Raw genomic sequence first — 14,776 nt, 5'->3', positions numbered from 1 at the left:
AAAAGGAGGGTGGACATTCTTAGGGGGAGATGGAGGCTAGGATGGATTATGGTGATCAGCTACAACCTGTTTTAACCTGTTGTTCGGCGCCACCTTGTGGCTTTTTGGAGCACCATCACATCACTGGATGCAGATAAGAGGGGCCAAGCAAAACCGACCCCGAAACATTCATAACACAAAATACCTACAAAAAATAAACGCAATGAACTTTTGATCGATACAAGTTGCGTCGCTTACTGTCATAACATAGCCTTATATGAGTAGCAGCTATACGACTTTATTGATTTTCGGGTCATTATAGTGGTCTAATGGCTCATTATGAGCATGCATCACAGTATAGGCGTGCATCGACCATCCTCTTCAGCATTATAACTAAGTCATATTTATCTGTTACATCACAGGGAAGTACTACTGAGTGGGTGGAGGCTTGGCAGGTAGTGATGGTTATGAAACGTTGATTCTGAACATTTACCCAGCCACCTCTACCCCAGCACTAGACAATAAGAACCAGATGTGCCAATATAGCAAAGAACCAGATGTGCCAATAAAGCAGTTTCATAACTTAATGGCTCCATAGGCCTCTGTTCCTTGCGTGACAGGGATACAAACCATAACGGGGGTGGTGTCACGTGGGCCAACATGAACGGCTGAAGTTTAACTTGAGTTGCTCAAACAAGTTCGACCAAAGCACACACATCAGTGGTTTCATACCTGCGCAACGAGAAGACTGGAGGATGGACGCAGCATACAAAAAAATTAACGGGGACTATCCCACACCTGACAATGGCAAAGAGGTAAGCCATTTTAAACATACAATCTAGTGTGAACAATAATATTAAATGTTTAATGAATAATATACATTTATGAAGTTGTTTATCACTAATAATATAATCGTGATGACAATTTATGTTATAATGTTGAATGAGTAATATACATTTATAAACTTATTGGCTTATAATACTAGATAGTGATAATTGATGGTTTTATGATTCTATTTATTTAATACAGCCATATCATTCTAATTGTGCAGTAAATTCCATGTCACGAGATAGGGAAGGGAACAGGCATACTTGGCATTGGACAGACGTGTAAAACGTGCTATTGTAAAAAGTCAGTGTCATTTCGTGAAACGGCTATTAGAACGTTGTTCATTGTCCAGCTGTATGTTGTCCACTGTGACTGGAATATTCTAGTCAGCAGAATGGCAACACAGACTAGACTGTTGTAAACATATGGTAATTGTGAATAATGTTAAAGGTCAGTGACTATGAATCCATGCAGGTTGCGGTAATAAATATGTTTTTTAAAACTTTTTAATCTGATCTAGAAAAGGGGTGCACAGTTTAACATCAGCTTTTGCTTGAGAAGTAATGATAAAACGTTTAGTGTTTGTTAATTCATCACAATAATGGACTGTAGAAATTCTAAAGGGATAGAATCCCAATAAACAGCGAAGTTCAAGGAATTGGGGATGTCGAGGTATTTGTGCTGAGTAGAGATTTTGATGAGATGGTTTCAGGGGTCATTACTACAAAGGTCAGAGAGGAAAGGTTAAAGGTGTGAAAGCTTTGAGAGGTAAGTCCTTTAGAATATGCAAAATAACCTGGGTTCTATAACCACAGCCCACACACAAACACATGCACCAAACATGATTTTTCATTGTGAGTGATACTTTGGAGTAAATGCAATGGAATAAATTAACACAATCCTATTGATATAATGCATATCTGTTCAACTGTTTGATCTATCAGGTTTGTGGGTCAGATTGTGGAGGCTCAGTCATTAGGGAGTGGGCGACATGCGTTTGCAGTTTGGTGAGAGGGCATAAAGAGAGAGAAATAGTTGTGTAGTTGAGGTAATGGCAAGGGTCACCACGCTACAGAAGGTTCACTTTTCGAGAGCATAGCCATGTCAATCACTCCACTCAGATTCATAACCCCCACCAGGCCAGTGATATATCCACTGTACATAGCTATGTAGATGAGAATGTAATCCACAGCCCACCACATTCAACGCCCCCTGGAATGTGTGCAGTGGTAAGATCCAGCCATGGGGGTCATAGGCCAAATTGCTGTGAATCTTGTCTTGTTGCAGAGGAGAGGCTCCATGTACCTGGAGGAAGAGACCAGTGCCAAGGCGGGGGTGCTGTCCTGCTTCTTCTCCCTGAAGGAGGAGGTTGGGGCGCTGGCCAAAGCCCTCAGACTGTTTGAAGTAAACCACTCAACATTACCGTGAATATGAATATGTACACAGTGCAAACAAACAATCTTAAATGTGCAGTAATGTATTGTAGTCACACACATGCAAAGTAATGTTCAATCTTTATTCTGAAATGCTCTGATGTGTTTGTCCAATGAGTCATTGGTCAAGGACAAATAAGAAGTCAGTCAGCCTGTTAGGAGTGCCAAAAACCTGAAAAGCTGTAGAAGCTGAAAGAAATAATAGCTGAAATAGCTGTGACAGCTGAAAGCAGTAATTCCTGAAATAGCTGTGAAAGTTGAAAGCAGTATTAGCTGAAATAGCTGTGAAAGCTGAAATATGTAAAAGCTGAAATATATAAAAGCTGAAATATGTAAAAGATTAAATAGCTACTTAAAAAAAAAAAAAACTTTAAAAGCTAGAAACTTAAATAGTTTCTGTAGGTGAGAAAGAGAGAGGTGGGTATGAGGCTATTGAACAGTACAAGCACAACAAACAGGCTATAAGCAAACAAAGTAAACGATTACGTGTTTTTATCCATTTCATACCATGCGTACCAAATATGAATAAAACAGATGGAAAAAGACTAATCCAAATGATGTACAGTATCTTCAGAGTCAACTCCACAGCTGTGTTCTGGACCAGGAAAACTGCTTAGTAACTCCTTCAGGAGGACAGTTATTTTGACATTTACATTTGAGTCATTTTGCAGACACTCTTATCCAGAGCATCTTACAGTAGCGAGGGCATACATTTTTTCATATTGGTCCCCTGTGGGAATCGAACCCACAACCCTGACGTTGCAAGCACCATCTCTACCAATGAGCTACACAGGACCATTTATCGCTAGCAACTTTAGGGAGGTAACGATCACGCCCATAAAAAGCAGAGCGACTCTAGAAGATCAGACAGAAGTTTACTAGCTGCCATTTGTCAGTCCGAGGGACCAATTTAAAGAGACAGCCAGGGCTTCACACTGAGTTAGCCAGACCTTCCCTCTCTTCCCTTCTCTTCCTCCATGTAAGAATTTACAAGGTACGCAACCAAACCAAATGCGTTTCATAAGACAGCATGTTTCCAATTAGCTCCAGATGTTATAGGTTACTAACCATCCTCCTGCATCCTGGTACCTGCCTCAGTGAAGGACCTGTGTCTGGCTGAATACAGTGCATAGTACCCCCCAGGAGTAAATCGTACCGTAGGGCCTGCTGTGTTTTAATGTGTACAGCTCTGTGTCGAATTGGAACAGGCTCTCTCATACAAATAGACCAGCTTGTTCAATCTCCATGCAGGCTCCTGCAACAGAGGCCAAGGTAATGGAAAACAATGCTCCACCATTGGATACTACCAGTAAATGCATGTGAATACTGGACATTTCTCTGGGGCAGAATTTACATTAACATTTAACTAGCCAAATGTTAGTGGAGAGTTTCCAGCAGGGTGTGAAGGAGTTGGAGGCCTACCCCAAAGTTTTTATGTATCATCATCCTAGGGTTTAGGTTGGTGCAGTATGTTCCCTCTACCTCTGGGAAAAAAGTAGTGTCACTCAACATTGTTTCTTCGTTATTTCAGAATCAAAATAATACCATTACATCATTATGGATAGCTGTCATAACACGTACATGTTGAACATTTTTGTGTCATTTTAACCCAAGACCTTTCAACCAGGGTTCAAGGTTTGGTTTATTTGAAATATTTTGAGTTTGTTGACAACTCAAATCAAATATTAACCCAAATGTGGCTGTTGATCTGACGTCTTTGTCCAATGTGCTGGTTGCCCAATGTATTAGTAGCCAACGTTGTTAATGTAGGTGACTGAATTTAGAGTTGAGGGGATGTAAGCCCGACTGTGTAGATTTACGGCTCTATGGTAACTGTTAGTGTGATGACATCTTTATCTTAGATATCTACGGGAGCAGCTGTGTACACAATCTTTCCAGGCCGCTCTTTGCTCCACAACGCAGGCCGAGGTTTCTGTTTTTGAAATAGTCAAACAGACTGGAGACACCCATCAGACCCCAATATGGTCACCAGTTATGGCTACTCCATTCACTTAATCATGTTGTGTTGTGCCACCAGCAACAGTTGACCCTGTATCAAGGTGCATCCTTTTTTTATTCTGTGTTGACTTAAGTGACTATGTACTTCGTAGCACGCAGTCAGGGCTGTTGGGCAGCACATTCATTGTTTAACCTTCGACGATGAAGTGCTATCGAAGTTTGATGTCCTAGTAGTCGAAACAGAATTGGATTGTCTTGTGCCTCACTTGTAGGGGAGAGTGGGGTACGTTGAGTCAAAGGGTTAGTTGAGCCACCCCTTGTTTCTAAGAAACCATACACAAAATTAATCATCTGACCAAATACTTAGGAAGAGGTCATCATTTCATGGAGTCTGTGAAGGAAGAAACCACATGGAAAAAGTGGTAAGTTAGGTCCAAAAAACAGAACTAAAGTGATTCATTTAGTGTGTTACTACGTTTCATGATGCTTGTATCTTAACAAAAGTAGATGGTTTTATACATCAGTTGGGGTCTCTATAAGCTTCAAAATGAGGTCCTAAACCTAGCTTGAAAGTTCTTCCTTGTAGCTATGTTGGCTAATATAGTCAAAATGTTTGCCTTGGAGTAAGTTGAGAAAAAGGACATGGGGTAAGTAGAGCCAATGGCTACCATACTCCATACAAATGATTCATTTTGGTCAGTTTTATGCATATTATGCCTGCAATGTGTCATGCATATGAACTCAAGATATAGCATTTGTCTTGTTACTGAGCAGACATCATCATGTCCCGTGTATACAAATGTAAAACAAGCAGGGGTCTAGCCCCCCCTGAGGTTCTTGAGAGAGCAGCCAAGGGAGTGAGAGAGGGGAAGAAGTCCATTCGATCAGCAGTAATGGATGAAAAAAATAGACTGAATTACACTGAAGAGGTACATTGACAAAAAAGAAAACTAACGTGTACCTTTGTGAGAGAGAGGCTATGACAGAGTAGCAGAGGAGCGCGAGGTCTTATCTGATGACATGGAGGCTGAGCTTGCAGACCAGTTTCATGGGCTTAGTAGCCTCAAAAGAACTTGCCCACAAATTGGTACATGGAAACAACATCCATGTCCCAGACAACTGGTCAACAAATGGAAGGGTTAGTGATATTGAACAGAGAGATCTATATCTGAATGTAGGCATACAGTTAAATATACAATATACCACATCCCCATTCCATGAATTCAACTTTGACCTTCCACCCCCATCACCCACTGTCACAGGACACTGTCACTCAACTTACCCTGTCCCTATTCTCAAATGACCCTGTCCCTATTCTCAACCCACCCTGTCCCTATTCTCAACCCACCCTGTCCCTATTCTCAATTTACCTGGGGTAAGTTGTGCCAAGAGACCGCTTTTATGGGGGGCAAGCTATGTTTTCAAAACTGTTATGAATTCTGATTATTTCCAGGGATACACTATCCTGAAATATGTAGATATCTTTGTTAGAAAGAATACTATATTTCTCTTGATGTAGTGATGCTGAATGTAAATAATGGCTCAACTTACCCCACTCTCCACTACAGATAAAAAATGGAGTAAAACACAAAGTAAAACAAGAAATCTTAATGAGTGTTTGTGGAGATCAATAAGTATCTTCCACGTGCTGTACTCCAAATGTAGTTGTAAACATGAGAAGCTCCTCTGGACCTATGAGCTCTCATTCCCCAGATCCACCCCCTACTCCACCCCCATCTCCCTGTAAAACCCCAAACCTCCCCACCATCAGACCCAGTTTTAGTCCAATCACTTCCCAGCATCCACACCCTCCTTTTCTATAAAAACAGGCCACGTTACCCTGAAAACTATCAACACAGCCCTCCCTCTCCCCAGGACTGACCAGACTCCACTGTACTCAGCAACATCAGTTGGCACCCCCCCCCCCGTAGGGCACCTCTCAGTCATCAGTGGGAGGACAGGATCATATGGATGGTTTAGGAATACAATGTTCCCATATGGCTTTATTCATGTATGTGGAGTGAAACATCGAAGGCATCCAAGTAGAAACCATCATAATTTGAATGTGAGAAACTGAAAATGACAGCTCAAGTAGGAAGGACTGAATACAAAGGAAACGTTTACATTGGCTCCGTATATCCATATCACCAGCTGCATAATCAGCATCATTTATACCCATGTACATTTACAGTATTAATTTGGAGTCAAGAAGTCCTCCTATGCAGTTCTAGTCCCCAGCTACATCTCAGTAACTCCCTGTTTATCCCTCTGAAACTCCAGCCCATGTGATGTGGGTTGGATGCCATGTGAGGAGTCAATTCCTAGCATCAGTGAGCTTGTCATGACCGGACCAAGGCCTTAGCGCAGCCAGGGCACGGGTAGGGCTAATGTCACTCACACAAGGCCTTGTGGTAGACATTCATTCCACTTCAAAAGTCACCAGGAGCATAGGGACATCCCTAGGAAGTACACAAATCTATCCAAACGGCCCATATAGGCCCTGGGACCATATAAACTGGGGGGGCATATATTGCCCTAGATAAGCCTGGTCAGGCTCCCTGTAAAATTAATATTAGGGGGTTCTTGGGGGTGGGAAATAGATTTTCGTTATTTATTTATCTATTTTGAGGGGGGGGGCTGTGGGGGGTCTCGGATGGTTGAGGGGCCTTGGAGGGCTGGCAGTTGGGAGCTTGGGCCGGTAGCTGTTGGGTCGCTGGTTCAGGTCCCCGTTTTTTGACCTTGTGGGAGATCTGTCAACGTGCCCTTGAGCAGGGCGTTGACCCTGGTTGCTTCTGTGTGCTCTGGATGGGAGTCTGTTAGATAACTAATGTGATGTAGTTGTTGAGCGGTTTCACTGCAAGTATATTGTATGTTTTAAACATTTATTTTAAAAATAAAAAAATAAAATAAAGATGAATATTAGAATAACACTGCAGTACTGATCTCCTGTCAACAACAAAGGAAACACTAAACTATCTGCCTAAACTAAAACACACAGACAGAGACCTAACAAACAGGGCAAACAAACTCACTGACACCACAAGGAGTCAATAACGGCACATCAGATGTAAAGTATGCAGAGCGATGCCAGGCCAGCCATGGGGGGAGAGGGGTGTGGAGCATTGTTTTGTAACTAAGTGCTGTTGGATGTTGAAACAACAGCAGATCCATATGGTTTCCATAGAGCGCAAGTCTGGATAATGGGATCCAGATGGAGATGGAGAGAGGGGGGGGGGGGACGAGGGACGAGAGTGAGGGGGGAAGAGAGAGGAGAGTTAGGGGGAATGGGACTGTGTGCCACCTGACCCCGCCTCTCTACTGGGCCTATGGCAGTAAGAGATTGTTCTACTCCCTCTCTGCTCCCCACAGTTACTAAACCAAACCAAATGTTTTAAATAATTAACCAATATAGATTTGCATGTTTCTCCGGATGGGCCAAAAACTACAATTGATATTGAGATGTACAGTTGATATTGAAATGCATAGATATGTATATGTACACATCGAATCCCATCCAAAATGAACATAATCTGGAAAATATTATCTGGTATTAAGTGGCAATTTTATAAAATGCAAAAAGTTGACAGAATGATTTCAAAGATGTGATGGCATTGATAAAAATGCTGCATGTTGTTGTGCAAGCCCTTTCAATGCTACCACAGCTCACATCCTGGCTCTAGTCGGTTCTATAACACCCAGCCCACAGTGCATTAGCTGGGTGATTGTTTAGTGCTGTGCTGTCCTGTCCTAAGGGCATGGTTGACTCCACAAAGCCTGTCAAATGACCACTGTTTGGATGTGCACTTGGCGCCCTCTTGCGGTATGCTAAGTCCACATACAGTATTTCCAGTGCTGGATCGTCATGAGTTGAATCACAGGTTTTTAAAGTAGTTTTTCAAAAACGTAACCTAACTTTTATTGTCAATAATATTTCAATAACACAATAATGCTTTTAAAGTTAAAGATACAAAAACAAAATGATGTACAAGATCTAATAGCAGGATTGAACCACTTAGCTGTCACACAGGATTTACAGAGCTACATGGCTTCTCCTCTGTCTCTGACTCAACAGGAGAAGGGCATCAACCTGATGCACATCGAGTCTCGCCCGTCGCGACTGAACAACCAGGAGTTTGAGTTCTTCATCAGCGTGGACACCAGCTACTCCAAGTCCCTTGACGAGGTCATCGATGGCCTGCGCACCGAGATCAGTGGCCACGTGCACGAGCTCTCACGCAACAAACAGAAGGACACAGGTGTGTGTATCAGGGTTGGGGTTAATTCCAATCCTCGTCAACACTTTTTAATAAGGAAAATTTGGAATTGGAATACAGAATTACTTTTTGAATTGACTAGAGTTGAAATGGAATTCACCCTAATCCTGATGTGTATGAGTGTGTGTATATAGACATATATTATCAATGAATAATCAATCTAGATATGCATATAACATATTACAAACCATGACTGAAAGTATTAAAAACCATGACTGATTAAAATCATGACTACTAAATCATTATTTTAAGTGTACTTAACAATAATTATATGATGATATATTTGTGTCTAGGAGGGAGAAGGGGGAAGTAGACAAAGCATGTTTGTGTGTGTGTCACATGATCTGAACTCTGGGTGGCGCATTAGCAGGCCACCAGCCAGACTGTCTAATGATGTGATGAGCGTCGCCGCGGAGACGGATGGCCTGTCCCTCACATCCAGCCTCCTTTATTAGTTGTTTCCACAATGACATTAGTTTAGTTACTGGGTACCAACTGGCCTGGCTGCAAACAGAGGAGCCCAGTGTCACCGACTGTCACAGAACAGACTGCCTCTATCACAGACCCAGAGGAGGGAAACCCTAACAGGGTCATCGCTCATCTCGGACAGACAGACAGGCGGAGATAGACAGGGCCACCACCAAGCCAGCCGCCCTTGTCCTCAGCCCCCTCTGTCTAGCCCTATGGTCTACTGGACAGGGCGACAGGTTAATGTGTCATTGGAGGATATAAGAGATATTTATGGTCTGAGATGGAGACAGGCTGTTTTGAGAGGAGTCTGGTGAGGTCCCATTGTTCCCCTAGCCTCAGGCTGGACCACACGGCCTCGATTTAGATTAATGGTTGATGTCCAGTACTTCTAACTGTCATAAATGAGCCAATGGGTGACCTCCTCGGCTGCTCTGTTCACTGTCAACATGGTTACTGGATAGTGTTCTATCCCAATACAAACGCACCCTGCAGGCAAAACCCCCACAAAGCCATCCACATCAATATTCATTTGGGCTTCACTTGTTTCAATCAATTTACATTTTGGAATTGGACATTGAACACAAGGCAGATATACTACAGACAATTGTAAATATGACTAAATTGTAGTTTTCTACATCTCAAGAAGTTATGCACCACTGTTTCGACTGGTTTTACTCTGGTCTGTTTTGGCCATGTGTATATATCTATTTGTCACATTCACCTGAACTGGGTAATGAGGAGCTTCCCCTGTCCTACAGTTCCATGGTTCCCCAATGACATCCAGGACTTGGATCGCTTTGCCAACCAGATTCTGAGCTACGGATCTGAGCTGGATTCTGATCACCCTGTAAGGATCGACCAATCATTACTGTCTGTTTACATCCTACACACTGTGTACTGGGTGTCTGCTTTGTATTGTATGCGTGTCTGCATTGTTGGGAAGGGCCAGTAAGTTAACATTTCACTGTTAGTCCACACCTGTTGTTATACGAAGCATGTGACGATTACAATTGAATTTGATTTATGTGGGTGTGTGTACATGCGTAGGTGCGTGTGTGTATACATGTGCACCCACACGTGTGTTTTATGAAAGATTAAAATCGTGATGACAGTCCCCACTCTGCTATCTATTCTAATGGAAACTCTCTAGGTCCCCAAATTGATGTCATTGCTTGAATTGAGCCCCTATAATTATAGATAATTGTTCCCTTTTGCCACCGCCTTTAAAATGAAATGTATTCCTCATCAGCAGCATACATTCTACAAAGGCCTCATTTGAATATGTGTTTCCAGCCAGGGCTCTCAGCAGAGTGGGAGAGTATGATGCTGTCAAAGTCCAAGTAGTCCTAGCTGAGGATTTACACATTATATACAGGGCCAGGCAGTGACCATAAATAAGATCTAACATTGATTACTTCGGTCTTTCACTCCAGGGCTTCACAGACCCAGTGTACAGAACCAGGAGGAAGGAGTTTGCCGACATTGCCTACAACTACAGACAGTAACTATCAATCCAGACTAGAATAATTTTTCTCTTGGGTCCCTCTCTTTTACACAACAGCAGAGCCTCATTTCTCCTCCAGCCTCATTTCATTCCCCGCTTTGCCTTTTATTGAAAATTACCACAAACAAAAGGGGACGAATTACAGAGGGGACAGTGGTGGATTTGAAGCCTCTAGCTTTGTTCGCATAATTGAGACTTCATTATTCCCAGGAACTACAAAGAGCGCCAGCCCCAATGAAAACGCCCTCACAGGAAGCTCACATTTACATAGCAGTGGGACCGTGGCAGAATAATGAAGTGAATCCACTAACTGATCCCCCCCACCCATCTATCCTCCTAGTCCTCCCTCAAAAAATAGGGACTGTGTGTCTGTGTACAGAAGAACATATTATACACAAGTGTGTGTTAACAACAGTGTGTCTCTCTGTTTCAGTGGCCAGGTCATTCCCAAGGTGGAGTACACAGCGGAGGAGAAGGCCACATGGAGCACAGTGTTCAATGAGCTGAAGACTCTGTACCCCACGCACGCCTGCCGCGAGCACAACCGTGTGTTCCCCCTGCTGGAGCAGTACTGCGGCTACAGGCAGGACAACATCCCCCAGCTGGAGGACATCTCACGCTACCTGCAGTGTAAGACAACAGATCGTGCCTAAGTCCTCTGCTTCTATCAGCGTCCCACATACACTGACATGGTACCCTCCCCTCCTCTCCTCTCTGTTTTAGCGTGCACAGGTTTCCGGCTGCGCCCAGTGGCTGGCCTGCTCTCCTCTCGGGATTTCCTGGCTGGTCTGGCCTTCCGAGTCTTCCACTCTACACAGTACATCCGTCACCAATCCAAGCCCATGTACACACCTGAGCCGTGAGTGTCACCCTCATCATTTTAAGGAGAAAAAACATCAATGACTCGCTCGTTCGTCATTGTATGTTTTAGGGACCGTCCGATTTCCGTCATTTTCTACATGTAGAATCGGTTTGTACTCGGTTTGCAAATTACAGCCGGCACCCCTGTTAAGTACTTTCGGCCGGCAAATGCCACCGGTGTGTCCATGCCTTTATATAGGTGTCCCATCCCACCTTGGGACCAGTTGTACATAGTTGAATATGTTCTACAGTCATTGACTTACATCTCTCCACAGGGATATCTGCCATGAACTCCTGGGCCATGTTCCTCTGTTTGCTGACCCCACCTTTGCCCAATTCTCACAGGTAAAGAACACAAGAGGACATGAACGTTCTTTAACCACTGCTGGTATCATAACTTAAGAGAACTATCCATTGTTGGCGTGAAAAAGGGCACCATTTTAAAGATCAGCTTCAAAAACAGTCATGCTAGTCATAATGTTGAGGAGGATTGAGAAGAATGCCATGCAACTGTACTGAATGTGCCAGTCTTTCTCTAATATTGGTTTTGCTCCTGTAGAACGCTTTCATCTGTGTTACAGCACAATATCCTGATGCAAATAGACAATAACATGATTTATTTGACGCTGTTCTGAACAGGAAATCGGTCTGGCTTCCCTGGGTGCCCCCGACGAGTACATTGAGAGGCTTGCTACTGTAAGTATCTCAGACGTCTCACAACATCAACTACAGCCGACTCCTGATACCAGAGGAATACAAAACCATTTTGAATATGTGACGAGCCCTTGTGTCTGTCTGTCCAAGGTATATTGGTTCACAGTGGAGTTTGGCCTGTGCAAGCAGGGCTCTGAGATCAAGGCCTATGGAGCTGGGCTTCTCTCATCATTTGGAGAGCTGCAGGTATTTACATTACATTTACAGCTTCCAAAGCGACTTACAATGAGAAATAGATGCTAGAAGCAGCCACAGTGGTCACATGTTGGGCATCTTCACAACAGAACAATTCATTTAGCCATGTGGCTATTTTTACGAGGGTGTCTTTCATTACCTGTTTAATGCCCACATGCGCAGGCCTCCTTCCTGCAGTTCTAATATAGACAAATCCCTATGATGTAGCCCAGTGGGCTGTCAGTCAGCAGCATCGCATTAGTGGAAACAAAGACTGTTCTCAGGGCAGACCTGGTTGTAGCTAGATATGTTCGAGTCACGTCGGGAACAGTTTTAGCATTTTAGCTAACCCTAATCTTAACCTAATTTTCCAAACCTGCCAGGTAAGTTCTCCTAACCTGCTACGAAAAGTAACTTCTACTAGTCAAAACCGTCAGACCTGCCCCTGATACCAATCTTGGTTTCCACTAATTCAGCTGTCAATCAGTTTGTTAGTGGTCCACACAGGGCTCAGGCTAAATGTGTCACTGGGGGAAACTGGTGAGGAGTGGGTTAGTGGTTCACTGGAGAAGTAGGGGGCAGAGACAGAATTCATATCTTAAGTCACCAGTTACATAAGACGTTGTCATCAGAGGATGAGCAGTTAGCTGAGACATATCACAGCAGGACGCCATTCACACTACACTTCCTGTTTACTGCTACCGAGGCTCACGGGGCACAGAATATCATTGAGGAATTGCACACTGCTTGTGGTCCGTGACCTGTAACCTGGATTCTGCTCATTGTAGATTGATTCATGACAGTGGTACATCTCCCATAAGTGGGGATTGTCAAACTCTGGAATAACATTTGACTGTTTTGAATTGTTTTACAGTACTGTTTGACAGACAAGCCCAAGATTCAACCATTTGACCCTGCAAAGACCAGCCTCCAGAAGTACCCAATCACTGAGTTCCAGCCCATTTACTTTGTTGCAGAGAGCTTTGACGACGCTAAAGAGAGAGTCAGGTAATATTTAACATCTGTACATAATTAAACGTTTATTATGTCACATTCATTCACTGTATTTGCTTCGGAACTCTCTGGATCTTTATATCATAATATATACATTCACATTTTCAACTGAATGTCCTATGTTATGACTTTTTATACAGGAAATTTGCCGCCACCATCCCCAGGCCTTTCTCAGTGCGCTACAATGCGTACACCCAAAGCATTGAAGTCTTGGATAACACCCAGCAGCTGAGAAACCTGGCTGACAACATCAGTGGTGTGTGACATTTCTATAGAGTCCTCATAAAACTTCTCAATAACCCCTTATGCAAATACCAACATCAAGTACTATTAGAACTATTACTATTCAAATTAGATTTTCTACCAATTGTAATTTATATACACTGTATGTAATATATGCTATTTAGCATACACTTTTATCCAAAGCGGCTTACAGTCATACATTTTACATACGGGTGGTCCTGGGAATCAAACCCAGTACTCTGGCATTGCAAGCACCATGCTCTACCAACTGAGCTACAGAAGACCACACTAGGATATATTTTTGTCTTGCCTTTTACAAATTGAAAACATAGTTTCATTGAATTAAAGACAATATCTGTATGAATGTCCAAATCCTACTGGAATTGAATGTTTCTTAATCTTCTACACATGAACTACCTAATTTGATCATGTTGCTTTTATTTTAGGGGAAATTGGGATCTTGTGCAATGCCCTGCGGAAGATGGAGTAAGGAGACCACCTTCAATACTGATGTGCGCAATGATAGAATCTCAATGTATTTCATCAATCTTGTAGATTTCCATTATACTCTTTCTACTTATAATCTGTGTGCTTGTCCATTATAACATCTACTGCATTCTGCTTCATCTTTAAATAATTTATTCATAAATACCTACTGCAACCCAGACGATAGTCATTTTAAGTAGAACATTTTAATTGTAGTAGTCATTATTAGAGTAGCACTCTCTCAATGAATCACACAGAGAGGCATACTACTAGCCAATGAAAATGGCACATCGGAAAATTTGTCAGTCATTGTAAATATGAAGTTACATAAAACAAATATTAACTTTAAAATAAGTATTCTTTTATCATACCTTTTTCAGTATGTTCTAGAAATCCAACACCGCCACTACAGTATTGATAGTTAACCGATGTCATTTTCTGTAACCAGCTGAGAAGGATTACATTGGAATAGTGCTGATCCAGAACTATTAGCTCAGGCTTTGACGACGATCTAATTCGCACTTGAGTATTCTATCTATATTGGTTAAATCGCAAATGGCAAAAATAAATCCTTGCATTATGTTATAAATAGCTAGGCCTATAAAACACAATAACGAAATACAATGTTTATGTCCAGGATGTTATTAGAGAATGTGTTTGATTATATCCTGAATTCTGATGAATCCAAATGATCGACTGTTTTTTCATTCTTTACTATCACATTTGTATAATATGCATGAACATGTGTTATTATTAACTTGACAAATAAATGTATGCTAAAAATGTTATTTCAGATCAATTCTCAAAATAATTATTCTTATGATTATATATGTTTT

The 14,776-nt window shown here is 42.3% G+C and overlaps 1 protein-coding gene across 3 annotated transcripts; it reads left to right on the top strand.

Annotated features, from left to right (window-relative positions):
- The first annotated feature begins 469 nt into the window (after positions 1-469).
- Positions 470-14,728, top strand: LOC139566024 (phenylalanine-4-hydroxylase-like). 3 transcript variants are annotated; one of them, XM_071386835.1, is made up of 13 exons: positions 470-794; positions 2,095-2,211; positions 8,272-8,455; positions 9,703-9,791; positions 10,378-10,445; positions 10,882-11,078; positions 11,172-11,307; positions 11,585-11,654; positions 11,949-12,005; positions 12,114-12,209; positions 13,072-13,205; positions 13,352-13,467; positions 13,901-14,728. In XM_071386835.1, the coding sequence occupies exons 1-13, from the start codon at positions 735-737 to the stop codon at positions 13,942-13,944; spliced, it is 1,368 nt and encodes a 455-aa protein (XP_071242936.1). In that variant the 5' UTR covers positions 470-734; the 3' UTR covers positions 13,945-14,728. The 3 variants fall into 3 exon arrangements, with proteins under 3 accessions (XP_071242936.1, XP_071242938.1, XP_071242937.1); XM_071386837.1 differs by lacking the exons at positions 470-794; positions 2,095-2,211 and adding an exon at positions 3,115-3,234; XM_071386836.1 differs by lacking the exons at positions 470-794; positions 2,095-2,211 and adding an exon at positions 4,382-4,621.
- Positions 14,729-14,776: the final 48 nt, after the last annotated feature.

This window comes from Salvelinus alpinus, chromosome 37 (genome assembly GCF_045679555.1).
Source record: "Salvelinus alpinus chromosome 37, SLU_Salpinus.1, whole genome shotgun sequence".
Taxonomy (NCBI): Eukaryota; Metazoa; Chordata; class Actinopteri; order Salmoniformes; family Salmonidae; genus Salvelinus; species Salvelinus alpinus.
The sequence above is the reverse complement of the archived record's forward strand: the minus strand, read 5'-3'. Positions and strand labels throughout refer to the sequence as shown.